Source organism: Mercenaria mercenaria, chromosome 6 (assembly GCF_021730395.1).
Source record: "Mercenaria mercenaria strain notata chromosome 6, MADL_Memer_1, whole genome shotgun sequence".
NCBI lineage: Eukaryota > Metazoa > Mollusca > Bivalvia > Venerida > Veneridae > Mercenaria > Mercenaria mercenaria.
This window is the reverse complement of record NC_069366.1, coordinates 18,150,307-18,171,084: the sequence shown is the minus strand read 5'-3', so window position 1 is coordinate 18,171,084 and position 20,778 is coordinate 18,150,307. Positions and strand designations below refer to the sequence as shown.

General features: G+C 36.5%; 1 protein-coding gene across 1 annotated transcript in view; it reads right to left on the bottom strand.

The window, feature by feature from the left end:
* Positions 1-6,249: 6,249 nt before the first annotated feature.
* LOC123549521 (H(+)/Cl(-) exchange transporter 7-like) overlaps positions 6,250-20,778 on the bottom strand; it is a 150,025-nt gene continuing 135,496 nt past the window's right edge. Inside the window, exons 20-23 of the mRNA XM_053545268.1 lie at positions 14,066-14,152; positions 12,052-12,135; positions 10,938-11,018; positions 6,250-8,968 (exon numbers count right to left, since the gene is read on the bottom strand). Of these exons, the coding sequence (XP_053401243.1) occupies positions 8,870-8,968; positions 10,938-11,018; positions 12,052-12,135; positions 14,066-14,152 (351 nt within the window). The 3' untranslated portion in view covers positions 6,250-8,869. The remainder of the gene's footprint in view (positions 8,969-10,937; positions 11,019-12,051; positions 12,136-14,065; positions 14,153-20,778) is intronic.

Below are 20,778 nucleotides of genomic sequence, written 5' to 3'. Positions count from 1 at the left end.
ATATAATCATAAATGTGGCCTCTAGATTGTTAAGCTTTAATTTTGATTTGACCTGGTGACCTAGTTTTTGACCCCTCTTGACCAAGATTGGAACTTGACCTTTAGATCATTAAGATTAACATTCTAACCAAGTTTCATTAAGATACTGTCATAAATATGGCCTCTAGAGAGTTAACTAGCTTTTCCTTTGATTTGACCTAGTGACCTAGTTTTGATCCCAAATGACCCAGATTTGAACTTGACCTAAAGATCATCAAGGTTACCTTTCTGACCAAGATTCAGGAAGATACAGTCATAAATGTCACCTCTAGAGTGATAACAAGTTTTTCCTTTGATTTTTTGACCTGGTGACCTAGTTTTTGATCCCACCTGATCCAGATTCGAACTTGTCCTAGAGGTCTTCAAGACAAACATTCTGATTAAGTTTCATAGAGATACAGCTATGATTGTGGCCTCTAGAGTATTAACAAGCTTTTCCTTTGATTTGACCTGGTGACCTAGTTTCTGATCTCAGATGATCCAATATCAAACTCGTCCAAGATTTTATTGAAGGTAACATTCTGACCAAGTTTCATTAAGATTGGGCTAAAATTGTGACCTCTAGAGTGTTAACAGTCAAATTGTTGACGACGGACTATGGATAACAGACAATGGGCGATCACAAAAGCTCACCTTGAGCACTTTGTGCTCAGGTGAGCTAAAAACATCAGCATGTCCTGTTGTATTACAGAAGTTTTGTTGATTTCCTGATAGAAAGCAGCATCAAAGTACTTTGAAGATGCAATAAAATTATCCTTGGCAAGATGTATATAAACATCATTTTCAAAATCTGTCAAAGTTATCAAATCATAGTAAAACACTTGCAAGGGGATGGGCAAAATACTAAAATTATTCAGGGTGCTATGAAATCCAAACATAAGAATGGTCAGGGCTTAATTACTTAAATTGCTCTAGTAGGCCCAAGTTATCCAGTCATCAATGCTCAAGGAAGTCTTGTTTCAATGCAACAGAATCTAAACAAGTCCTTTCTTAACAAATGGACCTGAATTCTACATAGAATACATCAGTATGTAGTTATACAAGAGGCTTTGTACAAAATAGAAATATGTCTATGTAATATTGCTATGGACAGACATCTGTGTAAGCACATTTCTTTCATAGACCTTACCAAGAAATAAAGAATTCTGAAGCAAACTGATTTTGGTATTTTAAAAGGCTACATTGAGGTGTACTGGTCAAGAACCCAGGCAATCCTTGCATGTATCAGTGCTATACACTGGGGCACGTTAAAGAACCAGCAGGCTGTCTATTCGAAACGAGCTAGGCTAAGTTAGCCGGACAAGCCTGTATCTGATTTCTGATCTCTCTATCGTGGGGGCTTTGTCTCACTCTGTCCCTCTGGTCAGATCGCTCTGTGTCTGTACCAGTAGAGGATGAATTATGCGCCCTGTGTGGCTGCATTTGAACTATGTAAAGCGCCTTTGAATGTGAAACTGATCATGAAAAGTGCGCTATATAAATCTGGTATAATAATAACCTGGTATAATAATTGATTAGCAATATAAAAGAGACTACTCGCTATTTTTGAGTAAATATTACCAATTTTCATACAAACATGGAAATCAACAGGTCATTTATGACTAATTCTATCAAAAATTAAAGATGTAATTTGGTTATTACGTCTTTCTCAGTGAGAAAAACACAACATGGAACTAGAATATGTGTTATGCCTTGTGAAAAACAACTTCATGGAGTGGAAACATACCTCCTTAAATAATTTCTGCACCATTCCTATCAGATTTATTCAACATCCTAAAACATGATCAAGACAGCTGTATTATCTATTGAATAATATTCACTCATTGTTTTAAGCGTAATAGTTGAAAAGGAGCTGCATTAATGCTTGAATATACAAGAGCTGTCTCCATAGGATGACACATGCCCCCGATGGCACTTTGAATGAATAGTTATGGCCGATGTTAGAGTTTAGGACCTGCGTCTTGCGCGCGACACGTCGTCTTACTGTGGTACACATTCATGCCCAATAATTTTAAAATCCATGCATGAATGACAAAAATATGGACCGGACACGCCAATCAATGCACTATCATGAAATATGACCTTTAACGTCTAAGTGTGACCTTGACCTTTGAGCTACGGACCTGGGTCTTGCGTGCGACACGTCGTCTTACTGTGGTACACATTCATGCCAAGTTATTTAAAAATCCATCCATGGATGACAAAGATATGGACTGGACACAATTGCACTATCATGAAAAATGACCTTTAACGACTAAGTGTGACCCTGACCTTTGAGCTACGGACCTGGGTCTTGCACGCGACAAGTTGTCTTACTGTGGTACACATTCATGCCAAGTTATTTGAAAATCCATCCATGGATGACAAAGATACGGACCGGACACGAATGCACATCGTGAAAAATGACCTTTAACGTCTAAGTGTGACCTTGACCTTTGAGCTACGGACCTGGGTCTTGGGCGCGACACCTCGTCTTACTGTGGTACACATTCATGCCAAGTTATTTGAAAATCCATTCATCGATGACAAAGATATAGACCGGACACGAAAATTGTGGACAGACGGTTCAAAAACTTTGGGGGCATAAAAATCTCCTGTCTAAGTGTTTCAATTTAATCAATTCAAAATGGAACAGTACTAATACAGTCATATAAAAGTAAATTGGTATGAGCTGCTGATCAATAACTTAATGTTTGTTTATAACTAACTGATGTCTTAAATGCTAACTAACTGCAACATTTTCTTCTAAAGAAGTATTAAACTTGAATTAACCAGACATTATGCTGTACCCTGGATCCTTATGAATTATTATATACCCTGAATCCTGACAAAAATGCAAGTTACTGACAATGTCTTGTCAGAATTATCTGACAGTTAATCTAAATATTGCAATGAACATATTTTACATTGCGAAAGCAAACTATGAAAAAACTAAAAATACAAATAACTTAGAACTAATGCCACTTAAAGATTTGAATAACGAAAACAGTAAACATCCTTTATCACATTCATATCATAATAGAAAAATTAGAAAAAAATCTATCTAAGTAGTGGTTTTATTTTTCAACTTAACATTGAAAGAAAATAAATTTAATTAATTCTAGAAGAGTGACATGCCTAAAACACGTTTCATAAAATTTTAAAGCTTAACCTTTACCCTGCTAAATTTCTAAAATGGACTGGTCCATCGTTCAGTTTGGGCAATACCATTTATTATTCAAAGGGGTGTTCACTGAAAATTTACTGACTGAATAGCGAACAGTGCAGACCATGACTAGCCTGCACAGATGTGCAGGCTAATCTAGGTCTGCACTGGTCGCAAAGGCTGAATAACTCACCGCCAGCAGGCTAAAGGTTAAGCGATCTTGAGTTACAGACAATACAAAATATTTCTGATACTATACACAGCCATCTAATGTTTTTGGCAAGGTTCATATAAACAAGAAATCAAAAATAACCTTTCACTGTGCCAAATCCAGATATGCAAAGGAAATTCCATAAAACACTTCATTATATGGTCTACTCTGTTATGAGAAAATTTTGAATGAACATTTGAGGTTCAATATATATATCAGCTGCACCATGAGAAAACCAACATAGTGCATTTGTGACCAGCATGGATTCAGACCAGCCTGCGCATCCCCGCAGTCTACAGACAATACAAAATATTTCTGATACTATACACAGCCATCTAATGTTTTTGGCAAGGTTCATATGCGCAGGCTGGGTCTGGATCCATGCTGGTCCCAAATGCACTATGTTGGTTTTCTCATGGTGCGGCTCAATTATGTATTTTCATCCACCAGCAGTTCAACGTAGTCCCTTCTACCAAGCAAGCAAGACAAACCTCTGGTGTGTATGTCTGCCACTTTCAATCAAATTACTTAGCCCTTGTCAATTTTAGACAAAAAGTAAAACTAAATTTATACTAACTACATTGGAATGTGTTGTCAATAAGTATGAAGACAACAGAAGTACCCAGCAACAATAGATATTCCAGTCTTCTTCCTACACTATACTTGTTAGCAGGTATATGACTTCCTTTGTCTATGTTAATGTTATATATATATTCAAAATCTAATGGCTAAAACTTACAGATTTATTTTAAACTTAACTCATTTAAGCACCATTCCATTGCTAATTTCTTCAGTTCTGATAACTATAGGACAGAAAGTCAAAAATGGAACACAGTTATATAATGAAACTGCCCATATGGTAGTTGGTTTTGAATGGATCACTGAAAAATTAATAAAATAGGAATTCAGTCTTTACTAAGTACTTTACTAGGTGATGAAGAATTTCATTATTTTTTCATGATCGATTAGCATTTTCTTTCTACCATTTTTTCTACAGGTGATTTCAATACCTAAACAAGTGTGAAGGTCATCTTTTTCCCTTCGGAATTATCTAGTCAGTTTTAACCCTTGGAACAAACCAGATGGCGTTTCCATTTCAACCCAGTACAGGTAAATACTGTGATAGGAATGCAGTGATGTTATGGCAAAAAAAGATACAAAAGCAATTATGCATTTTTCCATAATACCATCAAAATAGTTCTAGAGTAAAACGAAAGAATGGAAGAAAAAATTCCATAAAAATGTCTATGGCTAATAAACTACAATAAATTTAACTGAACAATACATCTGCAATACAAACGTATAAATTGGTAAAAAATAGTTTATATTCATACATGTGAGACTTTGAACAAGAGCTGTCAGTGGACAGTGCGCTCGACTATTCTCAGTGCTTGATAGTATAATATAAGCAATGAGTAAAACTTTAACATTACAATAAGCATATTCTAAGTCGAAAAGGGGTCATAATTCAGTCAAAATGCTTCATAGAGCTGCCTCCTCCTTTTTACAGACTGGGGTCATGATGGTAAACAAGTATGCAAAATATGAAAGCAATATCTCAATGGACTTTGAAAATATTTGGGGTGGTACACAAACTTTAACATTTATTCTAAGTAGAAAAGGGGCCATAATTCAGTCAAAATGCTTGACAGAGTTGCCTCCTCCTTTTTACAGACTGGGGTCATGATGGTAAACAAGTATGCAAAAAATGAAAGCAATATCTCAATGGACTTTGAAAATATTTGGGGTGGTACGCAAACTTTAACACTTATTCTAAGTCGAAAAGGGGCCATAATTCAGTCAAAATGCTTGACAGAGTTGCCTCCTCCTTTTTACAGACTGGGGTCATGATGGTAAACAAGTATGCGAAATATGAAAGCAATATCTCAATGGACGCCGACGCGAGTAGGATAGCTCCCCTATTCTTCGAATAGTCGAGCTAACAAAAAAAAAAAAAACAAATCAAAGGGATATGTGTATAGCATTTACACCTTTATGGCTTGCAGCACTTTAGCACTAACTTATCACTGATTCTTGCATACCATGATACATTTGTATCATGCTTTCTTAAACAGTGCAGGCAAACCATGTTGCACACCCTAGTCTTTAGTGTAGTATGATACTTGTGCTGTAAATAACATACTGAACTAGATTTATGAACCAAAGTCTAAACTGCTATATGTACCTACTTACTGCCCTTAATGAAAATATTTTGTTTTATTTGATTTCTGTTACTTGTAGAATATGGAATGCCGGAAAAACAAGAGCTGTCCGTAAGAAAGCCAATGCCTGACTATTCGAATTGTTGTCCCAGAAGCAGGAATATTACCCTAAATGTCAAAATATCTATAGAGTTTCAATCCAGTACCTGCATCAGTTTTGGAGATAGTAACTTGCATGCAAAACTTTAACCTGGGTTTTCTAAGTCCAAAAGAGCGAGTACAATAGCTCAGACTTTCTCGGACTATTCTTTCAATAGTCAAGCTAAAAACTGTTGCTGTAGGTGCTGATGGGATTGTCTGACTCTTGGGCTACAGCTTTGGTGGTAACTGGGCCAGATTCCTACACACTACCATTCAGCATTAATAAACACATCACTGACAATTTACAATCATACCCGTTTGCTATGCCAAAGAATTAACATGAAATGCTATAAATAAATTTTTGTACACATGTTTAAAAACTCAAATGATAACTAACAAATGGAACATGATTATAAACTCGAATCTGAAACACATGTTGATATGTTATGTATTAATCAAAGCAGGAAATATTGTACATAATAATTCAGGAGTTGAGTGTAAAACAACTGTAACTCAAAGGAGATAGAACTGTTTCGAAATTCTAAACCAGCAAAAAGCCTATATACATATAGGAAAAAATCAATCAATGGTTATTTTGCGATAACCCATGCGCGTTCAAAGTAGTGACGTCATTCTCTTTGTATAGATTGATCCAGGTGCATAGCATGAAGTGTAGTTCATGTCGTAAAAAGTAGTTCTAACCCAGCTGATACTAGTATGTCATGTCAGAATTGAAATAACAAGTTCCCAAGTCTGATTTATCATAGAATAACCAGAGTTTTTCGTTCTTATGCGAAACAATATATATTCTTACACATAAGAACTCAAAACATGGGTTATTCTACCATAAACCATGCTTAAGAACTTATTAGTTCTTAAGTATTGATATATTCTAAAGCCACTGCGCAGTCTGGTCAGGATCCATGCTGTTCACTAACAGTTTCTCTAATTGCAATAGGCTTTGAAAGCGAACAGCATGGATCCTGACCAGACTGCACGGATGCGCAGGCTGGTCTGGATCCATGCTGGTCACAAAGCCACTATGTTGGTTTTCTCGTGGCGTGGCTCAATTATTATTTCTTAAATATAAACCTTAACTGGTTTCATTAAAATATATGAATTAAAATCTTTTAAGAGCAAAACAATAGTTAAGATAAAACTGTGATATGGTACAAAACTTGAACAATATAACACAATAATAAGGGCATTACCGGTATTTGTTATACAGTAAAATATAATCTTAATTAAACAAAACAACATTAACAGTATCACATTATAAATTATGCATAATAAATACGGAAGATTCCATATTTTTTTACTTTTTACGTCATAATTCTATATTTAGGTAAACACATAAAAAGTGAAAACAAAATAAATGTATGTGTCTAACTAATCTGTTGCTGTAACTTGTAATTACAGTTGGTTTAAACAATTATTTTATTGAAATATTTGCATTCCTAAATTTACAAATAATATGTACAGCAATTCTCAAGACATGTAAATGTGTGCACACGTTATAGGCATAAAGCTCCAGGTTAAACTACAAACTAGCACTAGCTGCGGTATTTAAGAACAATTTCTTCTACAACTTGCTAAACTTAATACCATATAATTTCAGTTACAGCCAGCAAGCTTTTTTTGTCTTATATCTGTTCCTTCATTTCATAAAAAAAACCAATGTGGTCACTGTTTCTCCCTAGGTAAAAAGCACCACCTGCGAGTGCTAACATTGGTCCGTATGTGCTTGACATCAGGCAATATGCAAGAAAAGACTTAAAATTCTTGACCTTCATAGCAGCCTACTGATTGTAAAGAAAAGTATATAGTTTAAATGCTACAGCTCTTTTTGTATTCAAGAAAAACAGACCTAAACAAATAAATATACACAATAATCTAAGATAAGAAGGGTCATAATTTTGTCAAAATGCTAAAGGAACTTCTGGGTTTTGACCTACTTCTTCATTTACATGTAAACAATTGTAAAAATTTCAAGAAAAGTGGACCTAAAGAAAATATCAAACCAAGAAAACCCAATTTCACGGACAAAGTTGGCCATATTGCTGAAAAAGTGCAAGTGGGAGTTGTTGTTCTTGGCCTTACTAACTCATCTAGTAACAATTAACAACTGTACAAAGATTTAAAGCTATAGCTCTGATCATTTTTAAGAAAAGGTAAAGTAAAAGAAAAACCTTAATTTTTAAGAAAATGGTAAACTAAAAGAAAAACTTAATCAACAACAATTCTGACTATCAAATGATAATACCTCTTAGATTTCTTTTTTTTTTCTTCAGATGAACTAAAAATAATCAGTAGCACTTTTCGTCTAGTTTTGCATTATTTCAATTTAACATTACAAAATTTCAATCTGTAAAAAATTGTCATTTATTTGATAAAAGAAGACTTCATTGAGACTATTATTGTCCGTCATTTTCAACTTTATTTTCATTCATGGCCAAAGTTCTAAGATGAATTAACATATAAATTAATAAGATTAAAAAACTAACCTTTGTAATAATTTCTGAGCTGGTAATGAAAACATGTAATAAACTATATACATTTTGTGAAGTAATAAACAGATCTGGGAAAAGAATACCAGTATGCCTATCTAATCTTTTTATCTGTTAAAACAGGCACATAGACTGGGCACAAAATATTTTCACCACTGTCTGAACATTATTAGCAATTAATCCTTATCCTTAATTAGCATTTCATGTATAACACATTTTCAGCCATTGAAATAACTATGTTCATATCTATATGAAAAAAGATGCAATTACAATGTTTAGTAATTAAATTATAGTTGCAAATTATTCATGGGAATTTACCTCTGTTGTGTTTTTTATCTATTTCAACACTACAAAAAGCATGAAGTTTAGCACTAGAATAAAACTAAACTGTAGTCTCTATTAATTTTTACCCTGAAGAAAAAAGCAACCAAGTGAAATGTGGTAACATTTCAAACATAATTACTCATCCGCTTAACAAGAAAGGAGTCATATTTGAGGCATCTTTTTGTGTTTCATTCTTATTTCACACCTCATTAAGTCTATTAGACAATGGGTCTTTACCCTGAAATGAGAACCATGCCTTCTCCATGAATTTTATATATATTGACCTGAATTGCTGAATAGCTGTTTTCAAACACGTTTGTTTTCTTTTCTTTTTCTTTTTTTACTTGTCTTCAATATTTAACTGTTCAACTTTCACAAGTCCTCGTTTTGACTCCACTCTGTATTTTGCAAGGTCTTTTCTTGTGATAATTCCTATTGGCTGAAATAAAGGCAACTTCAGAATTAATTTTGTAACTGTACTAATTATACATACATTTATACTTATTTTCTTTTATTGTCATGAATGCTTCAAGCTTGTTTGAAATACTCTAGTCCAATTCCTGGAAAAGCCAATACTGGTGTCGTCTGAGAAGGCATATCTGTGACCCCTGTAGGACTTGAACCCACGATCCATGGGTTCAGCAGCCAAAACAAATACCACTAGACCACCGCTCCCCATACAAAACTTTAAAGCTGATTCTATCAGTCAGTATAAACGTTAGATCTGTTATCTTGGTAGCCAGTTAGTATTAAAGCATATAAAATACTTTTTGCAGTCTAGGTATATATCCAATAATTTCAAAACATTAAGAATATAATTCTTCCCATTTTATAAAAAAACAGTTCTAAACTAGAAAATGCTTTTGTAAAAAAGCGCATGTCTCCCCCAATGCAAAGTCCTATAGGCAAGAAGTCAATAGGGGTCAGGAGCGAAAGTCAAAGAGACACTGATGGTTGGCTGCAATAGGGATCATCTACTTGGCATGTCCAGTAATCCCGCTAAATTTCAACACTCTTGGCCTAGTGGTTCTCAAGTCACTGTTCAGGCTCCTGTGACCTTGACCTTTGATGGAGTGACCTCAAAATAAATAGGGGTCATCTACTCTGCATGTCCAATCATCCTATAAAGTTTCAACATTGTAGGTCAAGTGGTTCTCAAGTTATTTCCAAAAAATGATTTTACATGAACAGGCCACTGTGACCTTGACCTTTAATAGACTGACCCCAAAATCAATAGGGGTCATCTACTCTGCATGTTCAATCATCCTATGAAGTTTCAACATTCTGGGTCAAGTGGTTCTCAAGTTACTGATCGGAACTGGTTATCAATGTTCAGGCCCCTGTGACCTTGACCTTTAACGGAGTGACCCCCAAAACAATAGGGGTCATTTACTCTGCATGAACAATCATCCTATGAAGTTTCAACATTCTGGGTCGAGAGGTTCTCAAGATACTGATTGGAAATGGTTTTCCATGTTCAGGCTCCTGTGGCCTTGACCTTAAACAGAGTGACCCTAAAATCGTTAGGGGTCATCTACTCTACATGACCAATCATCCTATGAAGTTTCATCACTCTGGGTCAAGTGGTTCTCAAGTTACTGACCGGAAATGGTTTTCAATGTTCAGGCCCCTGTGACCTTGACCTTTCACGGAGTGACCCAAAATCGTTAGGGGTCATCTACTCTGCATGATCAATCATCCTATTAAGTTTCAACATTCTGGGTCAAGTGGTTCTCAAGTTACTGACCGGAAATGGTTTTCAATGTTCAGGCCCCTGTGACCTTGACCTTTGACGGAGTGACCCCAAAATCAATAGGGGTCATCTACTCTTCATGTACAATCATCCTATGAAGTTTCAACATTCTGGGTCAAGTGGTTCTCTAGTTATTGATCGGAAATGGTTTTCAATGTTCAGGCCCCTGTGACCTTGACCTTTGACGGAGTGACCCCATAATCAATAGGGGTCATCTACTCTTCATGACCAATCATCCTATGAAGTTTCAACATTCTGGGTCAAGTGGTTCTCTAGTTATTGATCGGAAATGGTTTTCAATGTTCAGGCCCCTGTGACCTTGACCTTTGACGGAGTGACCCCAAAATCAATAGGGGTCATTTACTCTTCATGACCAGTCATCCTATGAAGTTTCAACATTCTGGGTCAAGTGGTTCTCTAGTTATTGATCGGAAATGGTTTTCAATGTTCAGGCCCCTGTGACCTTGACCTTTGACCCTAAAAACAATAGGGGTCGTCTACTCCAGCAGCCCTACAAACCTATGAAGTTTGAAGGTTCTCGGTCAAATGGTTCTCCAGTTATTGCTCGGATATGAAGTGTGACGTACGGACGGACGGACAGGGCAAAAACAATATGTCTCCTAGGGGAGACATAATAAAGTATAATAGAACTTACCTCATTACAGTCATTAACTACAATCAGATGTCTCAGACCCAACCCTCGAAACAAGCGGAATAATCTTGGTAGTGAAAATGTCTGAAATAAGATGAATTTGTTTGGTTCGCACTCTTGTTTAACATTTTTTTCAACAGAACGATCAGACCTGTATATGAATACAATGCTGGGTGAAGCCAAAATGTGATCTTTCTGTGCAGATGGTCTTCATACAAAACGTAGTCTTAATATGCAAATGTTCTTAACCCTTATCATGCTGCACACGACTGATTCTGTCTTTGCGACCAGTGTAGATCATGATCAGCCTGAACATCCGTGCAGTCTGATCAGTGAGTGAGATGGGTTTTACGGCGAATCGACACAAAATGGTCATATATCGCCGAGCAGTCTGATCATCATGATCTGCACTGTTCGCCATTCAGTCAGTATCTTTTTGGTAAACACCCCTTTTAACAGTTTATGGTACTACTGTCCAAATTGGAAGATGGACAAGTTCATTACAGAAATTTAGCTGGATAAGGGTCAATAAGGAGGAATAGATAAACTGCAAATGTTTTATTTGGAAAAGAAACTTGTGGTCTTTAGAGGTGTTCTTAGGTGATCTTTAGAAAATGCTGACGGACGGACGACACACGACGGACATTGAGCGGTCACAAAAGCTCACCTTGAGCCTTTGGCTCAGGTGAGCTAAAAAGTAAACCAGTACAATTTTATTTCGACTTCGTAGTTTGCTCCAGAAGTTAGGCTTAGCATTTTATTAGTCGCCTATATATAGAATAATTACAATATTAAATGAGCTATTAAAATTTACTCAATTTTCGTATGTCAAAGTAATTATTTACAACTGTATCCAACAATAGAAAAAAATGGATTGCAACATTAAATCACTGCTTATGGGAGCCATGGTGAAACAACTAATGATTTTGAATTATCTCCCTTTAATATTAAACAAATGCTAAATATGGCCGATTCTCAACTATTCTGGTTACGGAAACCACTTTTAACAAATAACCGATTGAAAAAATCAGCTAGTACTCAAGTACCAAAATCGGTACTCGTTGCCATCCCTATTCTATAGTATAAAGGTTTGGTGCGAAACAAAGTGTGAACTTACTGGTTCTATAGTGTAAGGATTTGGTGTGATATAAGGTCTTAAATCCATCATGTATTCCATCTCTTCTTCTGAAATATCTACATCCTGCAAACAGAATTAAATTTCATATACTAGTATCACCTATCAATTAATAACCAATTATTACATACAGTGAAACACCGCTCGCTCGAGCATCAATGACTCGAGCACCCAGGCTCGCTTGAGCAATTCATGTGGTCCCAGCCGATTTCCTTCTATTTTCTACGACAAATTAACATGGCTTGGTCGAGCATTGATAACTCAATCCCTCAAGCATGACACCTGGTCCCTGTGTATTAATTTACTCTTTGTTGCTTCTGGCAAACTCGAGCCGAGGTGTCAAAATTTTCACACCTTCGGCGGTCAGAATGTACTGGTTAATCCTACTTATTACACGTTTTCTGCGGGATTGAGAAGCTTTCGTGCATGACTGAATGAAATGAATGAATGAGAATCTAATTTCTATATGTACTTGTTGATGAATACAGAAAAAAGTCTTAGTTGTTTCAAGCTTCACACGTGCCATTTACAAATTACATATTGAAACGTCTATCATAGCTAACGTTTGTAATACGTTTTTTGAAAATGTCACATGTGTATCATCATTACGCATCACCATTTCCTCTGAAATGGTCCCAAACAAACTTCAATCTTCTTCGTATGTTGGTCAATGTTCGGGTCGCTCGAAACCATGGATAACTCGAGCATTTTGCTCATCCCCATGCGACCTCGAGCGAGCAGTGTTTCACTGTAGTAGGAAAACACATGGGGTGATATTTAACTTTTATAGTTGATGAGTTGGTTCTGCAAATTTTCTTATAGCAAACAGTTGTGCCAAGATGTTTTGAATGTTTCAAGGGTGTTTAAAAGATACAAAGCTAACATTTTTGTGATGGACACACAGCTGAAAGGAGGCAATCAAGCAAAAAACAGCAATTGATGAGGGGTTGGGGGATGCAGCTTTGGATGAGAGGAGGGTGAAAGCACTGAGGGAAAAGAGGACATCAATGAATGAGGTGGGAGATGACAGCAATGGAGGAGAGAGGAAATGACATCACTGAAGGTGAGGGGGAGAACAACACTGGATGACAGGGGGAGGAGACAGCACTGTATGAGAGGGGAAGAGACAGCAATGGAGGATAAGGGGAAGACAGCACTGGAGGAGAGGGGTGCTGAGAGCACTAAAGGACAGCACTGGAGAAGGGGACAGGACAGCATCAGAGGAAAAGGGAGGATAGCACTAGAGAAGAGGGAGGAGACAGCACTGTAGGAGAGGGGGATAACAGCACTAGAGGAGGGAGAAGATAGCACTGGAGGAGAGAGAAAGGTGACAGCATTTGAGGACTGGGGAAGGATAGCAATGGAGGAGAGGGGAGCAGACAGCACTGGAGGAGGGGCAGGGAGAGGCAGTTGGAGGATAGCACTGAAGGAGAGGGGAGAAGACATCACTAGAGGAGAGGGGGAGGAGACAGCACTGGAGGAGGAGAAAGAAAGCACTGAAGAGGGGGAGGATCTAGGGAGGAAGAAAGGAGGAATGACAGCACTGAAGGCTGAAGGAGCATGGGGAGGACAGACCTGAGTAGACATCCTTTTTATTGCATTCTTCCAAAGTGACCCTTATACAAAGCTACTGTCAATTTGTCAGGGTATCCCTATATGACACAAAATGCTGGTACACAATGCAACCCTATAGAATTATTAACAAAACCAGCATGTTGCATTATGTATTTACAAGATTTGTTCGTGTATTTTGTTAATTTTCTACATACAAGATCTATTTAATGTCCAAGTTTGTACGGATCTTTAAAATTTTCATACTGTCTGTGAATACTTAAGCAACATTAAACTTGCTGTGTGCAAATTATATTCACAACAAACCTGTCTTGTTTTTCACAATAGATTTTTTTTGAAAAACAATGTACCTGTACCTGTAAGCAGTTGGTAGGAAAAAAGGCAATCAAATGAAAAGTGAGGACTACGATAAAAAACATATTACCTCTATTTTCAAATATTGTAAGTAATATTTTTGGAAATCTTTCAACCTCACTGTATTTGGCTGCATCATATTGTCTGGACTGAAAATCTGAAGAAAAAATATTCAAGAATGCAAGGAAATTCAACAAGTAAACATAATACTGTGATACAAAGAAAGGTGTTTTTCTTGATGCTCTGTCTTCTGCATAGGCATTGAGTACATATTACGTTTTTGGTTCTTAGGGTTTGCTTTTTATATAATTATACAGGAGCATTTTTGTGTTTTACATGCCATGCCTTTTGTATTCATTGGGTGTGTTAGAGATTCACCTGGTGGGAATTACTTTTATTTACACTGTCCTGTGACTTGGAACATGGTGGGGGTAAGAGTGAGGTTGGGTGCGCACTATAAACCAGTTTCAGCTCCCCAGTGGTGGTTTTGCCACTGACCGTTCCAAGGTGGAGTCCCACTGTGTTCCTTTATTTGTTCGTTTTGTTCTCATGTGTTTGCTTTGTATGTGAGTGTGTGTGTGTGTTAGAAGTGTGCACATCTGCGTGCTGTGAGTTTCTTTTTGGGGAGGCTGCGTTCTTAGAATGTGGCATTCCCTGTTTGATATTTATCCAAAAATATTATTTCATTGAATTACTATAATGTGCACAAAAAGTCATTTTTATAAATTTTTGCATGTTATAAACAGCATGAATCGTAACAACTGTGTTCAGGTCAAGTGTCCCTATTTGAAACAAGAGATCACAGAGTGATCTTGGCGCCCACCATTGAGTCATTTTTGAATGTTCCAAATTTCAAGACTAGCTCAAAATCCTAAAAGTAGGTAACTATGTCAGAATCCAGGTGATCCAGTGACCTCTAATACCAATTGGTAATTTTGGCTCCATACAAGGTACTTACATACCACATATCAAAGAGATTGGTCAATATATAAATGTGCTATGAGCAAAGCACATATATGTCACTACGTCAAAATCAAGGTCAAAGTTCATTCCGGTACACAAAACTGTGCATGTGGTCTATGCATGTGGTCCAAATTTGAAAGCTGTAGCTTAAGAAATGTGAAAGTAGGTCACTAGATCAATTTCAAGGTCAAAGTTCATTTCAGTACACAAAACTATGCATGTGCTTCAAATTTGAAGGCTGTAGCTTGAGAAATGTGAAAGTAGGTACTAGGTAAAAATTAAGGTCAAATTTCAATTCAGAACACAAAACTATGCATGTGGTCCAAATTTGAAGCCTTTACCTTCAAAAATGGAAAAGTAGGTCACTAGGTCAATCTCAAGGTCAAAGTTCATTTCGGTACACAAAACTATGCATGTGGTCCAAATTTGAAGGCTGTAGCTTGAGAAATATGAAAGTAGGTCACTAGGTCAAAATCAAGGTCAAATTTTATTTTGGAACACAAAACTATGCATGTGGTCCAAATTTGAAGCCTGTACCTTCAAAAATGTGAAAGTAGGTCACTAGGTCAATGTCAAGGTCAAAGTTTATTTCGTTACACAAACCTATGCATGTGGTCCAAATTTGAAGGCTGTAGCTACAGAAATGTGAAAGTAGGTCACTAGGTCAAGATTAAGGTCAACTCATGTCAAGGTTCATCGAGCCACTCAGAACTATCCATGTGGTCCAAATTTGAATGTTGTAGGTCAAAAACAAACAAGAGCTGTCGGTGGACAGCAACGCTCGACTATTCAACAGCCTTGTCGCTTGAATGAATAAGAAAGTCGAAAAAGGGGCATAATTTAGTAAAAAAGTAAAATAGGGTTATGGAACCTGCATAGTGCTTATCAGCTCATGACAGTGGACAAGTGTATGAAGTTTCAATCCATTCCCATTAGTGGGTACTGAGATACCAGCTTACATATAAGAATTTAACCCAAAAACTCCTAAGTTCAAAAAGGGGCATAATTTTGTAAAATGCAAAGTTGAGTTATTGACCCTTTGCACTGCATGTCATATCATGACAGTGAACTAGTGTGTGAAGTTTCAATCCTTTCCCATTAGTGGATACTGAGATACCAGCTTACATACAAACACTTAACCAAAAATTTCTATGCTGAAAAAGGGGCATAATTTTGTAAAAAAGCAAAATAAAGTTATGGGACCTGCTTTGTGCATGTCAGATCATGACAGTGAACAAGTGTGTGAAGTTTCAATCCATTCCCATTAGTGAGTACTGAGATACCAGCTTACATACAAAACCTTAACCAAAAAATTCTAAGTCGAAAAAGGGGCATAATTTTGTAAAAAAGCAAAATAGAGTTATGGAACCTGTGCAATGTAAGTCAGTTTATCACAGATAATAAGTGTGTGAAGTTTCAATCCATTCCCACAAGTGGTTACTGAGATACCAGCTTACATACAAAACCTTAACCAAAAATTTTTAAGTCAAAAAAGGGGCATAATTTTGTAAAAAAGCAAAACAGAGTTCTGGAACCTGTGCAATGTAAGTCAGTTTATCACAGTGAATAAGTGTGTGAAGTTTCAATCCATTCCCACAAGTGGTTGCTGAGATACCAGCTTACATACAAAAACTTAACCAAATCGGGACGCGGACGCCGACGCATGGGCGAGTCCAATAGCTCTACTATTCTATGAATAGTCGAGCTAAAAAGTAGGTCTCTAGATCAAAATAAGTGACCTTGACCCTAAACAAGAGAGATGACACAATTAATGAGTTATATGCATTTTTTTTTCTTATTACGGAAACAGAGAATGCACATATAATTACTTATATTATAACTAATAACAAGCAAATTCGATGAATTGGTATCCCCCGCCAAAAGGGCTTGTGGTAAGGAATGGCAAAAAAATATATCAGGCAAAAAGTTAAGGATGTTACTAAGAAGCATATAATTTCATTAGTCAAAATCATTTTAACAGAAAATGAATGCTTTTTTTTTTTGGGGGGGGGGGGGGGGGAGTGGAGGGCAGCGGGGATGACAAGGTGAAGGTAAAAAATTTCACATGTTGATTATAAATATTGATGGAAAATTAAAATGATATAAAAAAAAAAAAAAAAAAAATGGGTGGGGGATGGGGATGCATGATCGGGGTGGTGGGCAAGACTGAGTGGAGAGTGAGGTGGGGCAATGGTACAACTTTGCATGCTGATAAATATTCATGGAAGGTTTGAAAAAAAAAAATAATAAAAAGGAATGATTTTTTTATTTTTGGGGGGGTCGGGGGGGGGGGGGGGAGGGGAAGGGGGAGTGATCAAGGCAAGGTGGTGACCAGGTGTGGGTACAAAACTTCACATGTTTATAATAAATGTTCATGGAAAAGAATGAAAGAAGTTTAATGAAATTCTACCAATTGGTTGGTTTATTATGTACAAATCTGTAGATTTTTAAACAATTAAAGGGCAATAACTCTAAGGCAAATTGACCAACTGAAAAACAAAAATGACAGGCATCATGGAAGTATGTTGGTTCATGTTTATTTCAAGTTTCATGAAATTCTACCAGTTAGTTACTGAGAAATGGCTGTGGATGGACATTTTTGGGCATTTTTCATTAAATCAAGGGCAATAACTCTGAGGGAAATTGACCAATCCAAAAAAGAACTTGACGGGCATCATCGCAGTATGTTGGTTCATGTTTATTTCAAATTTCATGAAATTCTACCAGCTAGTTACTGAGAAAGGCTGCGGACGGACATTTTTGGGCATTTTTCATTTAATAAAGGGCAATAACTCTAAGGGAAATTGACCAATAAAAAAAAAAACTTGACGGGCATCATCGCAGTATGTTGGTTCATGTTTATTTCAAGTTTCATGAAATTCTACCTGCTAGTTACTGAGAAATGGCTGCAGACGGATGGACTGACTGACTGACGGACGGACAACGCCATTTCAATACCTTCCTCCCGATTTCATCGGCGGGGGATAATTAATCCCATATCCTAAACAAGAGAGATGACACCATTAATGAGTTATATGCAATTATTATTTTTTTCTTATTATGGAAACAAAGAATGCACATATAATTACTTATATTATAACTAATAATTAAACCCAGAAATTTGAGTACTAAACAAATTAATCATCAATTTACTAGGGTAGTCCATTCACTGCTGAGTTGTAACAGGAAAATAATGAACAACTTGAATCATTATCTCATTAGTGTCTGCAGACTTTATGACCCTTCTACAGGTAAGGCCATAAAAAACCAATTAACTCCTTGGGGCCGAAATGCAACTAAAGGCGCTATATTTTCTACCCCTGTAGCGTCGATATCCGACTATACGCGCATTATCAGGACTCCCCAGGACGGCGATTGACGAGTATAGTCGCGGCACCAAGATCATGCTGATTGCGTCACGTACTTGTTAATTTTTGATAATTCTGATAAAAGCAAAACTATTTTGCATACCGGCTATTATTTCTTAGATGTTATAATTATTAATTATGCTTATAATTAGTATCCTTGTTAAAATAAATTTTTGTAATTATGCAGTAAAGGAAATAAAAAAGACGAACTCCGCTGTGTTTCGTTCATACAGTATTTTAAAAGATTAAAAAAAATGTCGGCTGCCAGAGATTTTTCTTACATTGAATAAAATATTTATTATCATGCTAATTGTGACGTATCAGTTTCGTCGGATGATGATTCTGACGATGAAATTTCATTATCAGAGAAATGAATGCTCGGAAAATGTTAAGTTTTAGAAAGCTGAAATATTCATACACTTACATCGCATAAAAATTAAAATGGTTAAAAATAACACAGCTAAACATGTTTCATACATAACAATGTGTGTAAGTAAACGCTTTTTGTAAATTTAATAATTCTTCAAAGATGGGTGTAAATGTTACAACTTAACTGTCTCAGTGCGTGTCACACAACGTTTGTGTACATGTTTAGAAATTAATTATACATCAAACAAACCACCGATATTCCCTCAAAAAAGGGTGTTAATTTTGAGTAATGCTGATGTAAATACTCTGCAATAATAATGCATTTATATTTATTGGAATTTATTGTGTTTACATGTGAAAAAAGTAATACAAGAGGACCATGATGGTCCTGAATCGCTCACCTCTTCCCACATGACCCAGTTTTGAGTATGACGTCGTTTTTTCTATTATTTGACATATTGACCTAGTTTTTGAGCTCATGTGACCCAGTTTTGAACTTGACCTAGATTTTATCAAGATAAAAATTCTGACCAATTTTCATGAAGATCCACTGAAAAATATGGTCTCTAGAGAGGTCACAAGGTTTTTCTATTATTTGACCTATTGACCTAGTTTTCGAAGGTACGTGACCCTGTTTTGAACTTTACCTAGATATCATCAACGTGAACATTCTCACTAATTTTCATGAAGATCTCATGAAAAATATGGCCTCTAGAGAGGTCACAAGGTTTTTCTATTTTTATATCTACTGGCCTAGTTTTTGACCGCACATGACCCAGTTTCGAAACTGACCTAGATATCATCAAGGTGAACATTCAGATCAATTTTCATGAAGATCCATTGAAAAATATGGCCTCTAGAGAAGTCAAAAGATTTTAATGATTTTAGACCTACTGACCTAGTTTTTGACCGCAGTTGACCCAGTTTTAAACTTGACCTAGATATCATCAAGATAAACATTCAGACCAACTTTCATACAGATCCCATGAAAAGTATGGCCTCTAGAGAGGTCACAAGGTTTTTCTATTATTTGACCTACTGACCTAGTTTTTTAAGGCACGTGACCCAGTTTCAAATTTGACCTAGATATCATCAAGGTGAACATTCTGACCAATTTTTATGGAGATCCATTCACAAGTATGGCCTCTAGAGAGGTCACAAGGTTTTTCTATTTTTGACCTACTGACCTAGTTTTTGACCGCACATGACCCTGTTTCGAACTTGACCTAGATATCATCAAGATGAACATTCAGACCAATTTTCATACAGATCCCATGAAAAATATGGCCTTTAGAGAGGTCACAAGGTTTTTCTATTTTTAGACCTACTGACCTAGTTTTTGATGGCACATGACCAAGTTTCGAACTTGACCTAGATATCATCAAGATGAACATTCTGACCAACTTTCATAAAGATCCCATGAAAAATGTGACCTCTAGAGTGGTCACAAGCAAAAGTTTACGGACGCACGCACGGACGGACGACGGACACCGCGCGATCACAAAAGCTCACCTTGTCACTTTCTGACAGGTGAGCTAAAAATAGGAAATGTTCAAATATTTATTAAACGCAATAGGTGTGTAAAAATAGTGAATGTTTCGAAGTGAAATTATTACATTTTGTATTCTGTTTGGATATAAGTTACGGACGAAAGTGGATATATATAAATATTTGTTAAAACTTGGAAGATTTTATAAGTATAGTTTGATTTACATCCATGTTAATAATATTTCCATGTATGATTTCAATTGACTGCATGCGAGTGTGATTATGGTAAGACCAGATGATATTCTTCGACGTCAGGTGGTAATTCTTATCTCGCCGCAGCACGTATATTATGATACCGGCCTCAAGGAGTTAACTACTTGGAGGGCCACTGGATATAAAATTATATTAGAAATCAAAATAAACAAAGGGCCATAACTCACTCAAAAATTGTTGAACCAGTCTGATTTTCAGGGGGACACAACTAAGGTACCAATACATCATTCTGACAAAGTTTGGTCAAAATCTGCCCAGTAGTTTCTGAGGAGATGCGATAACGAGAAATTGTTAACAGACAGACGGACCATGGACGCAGAGT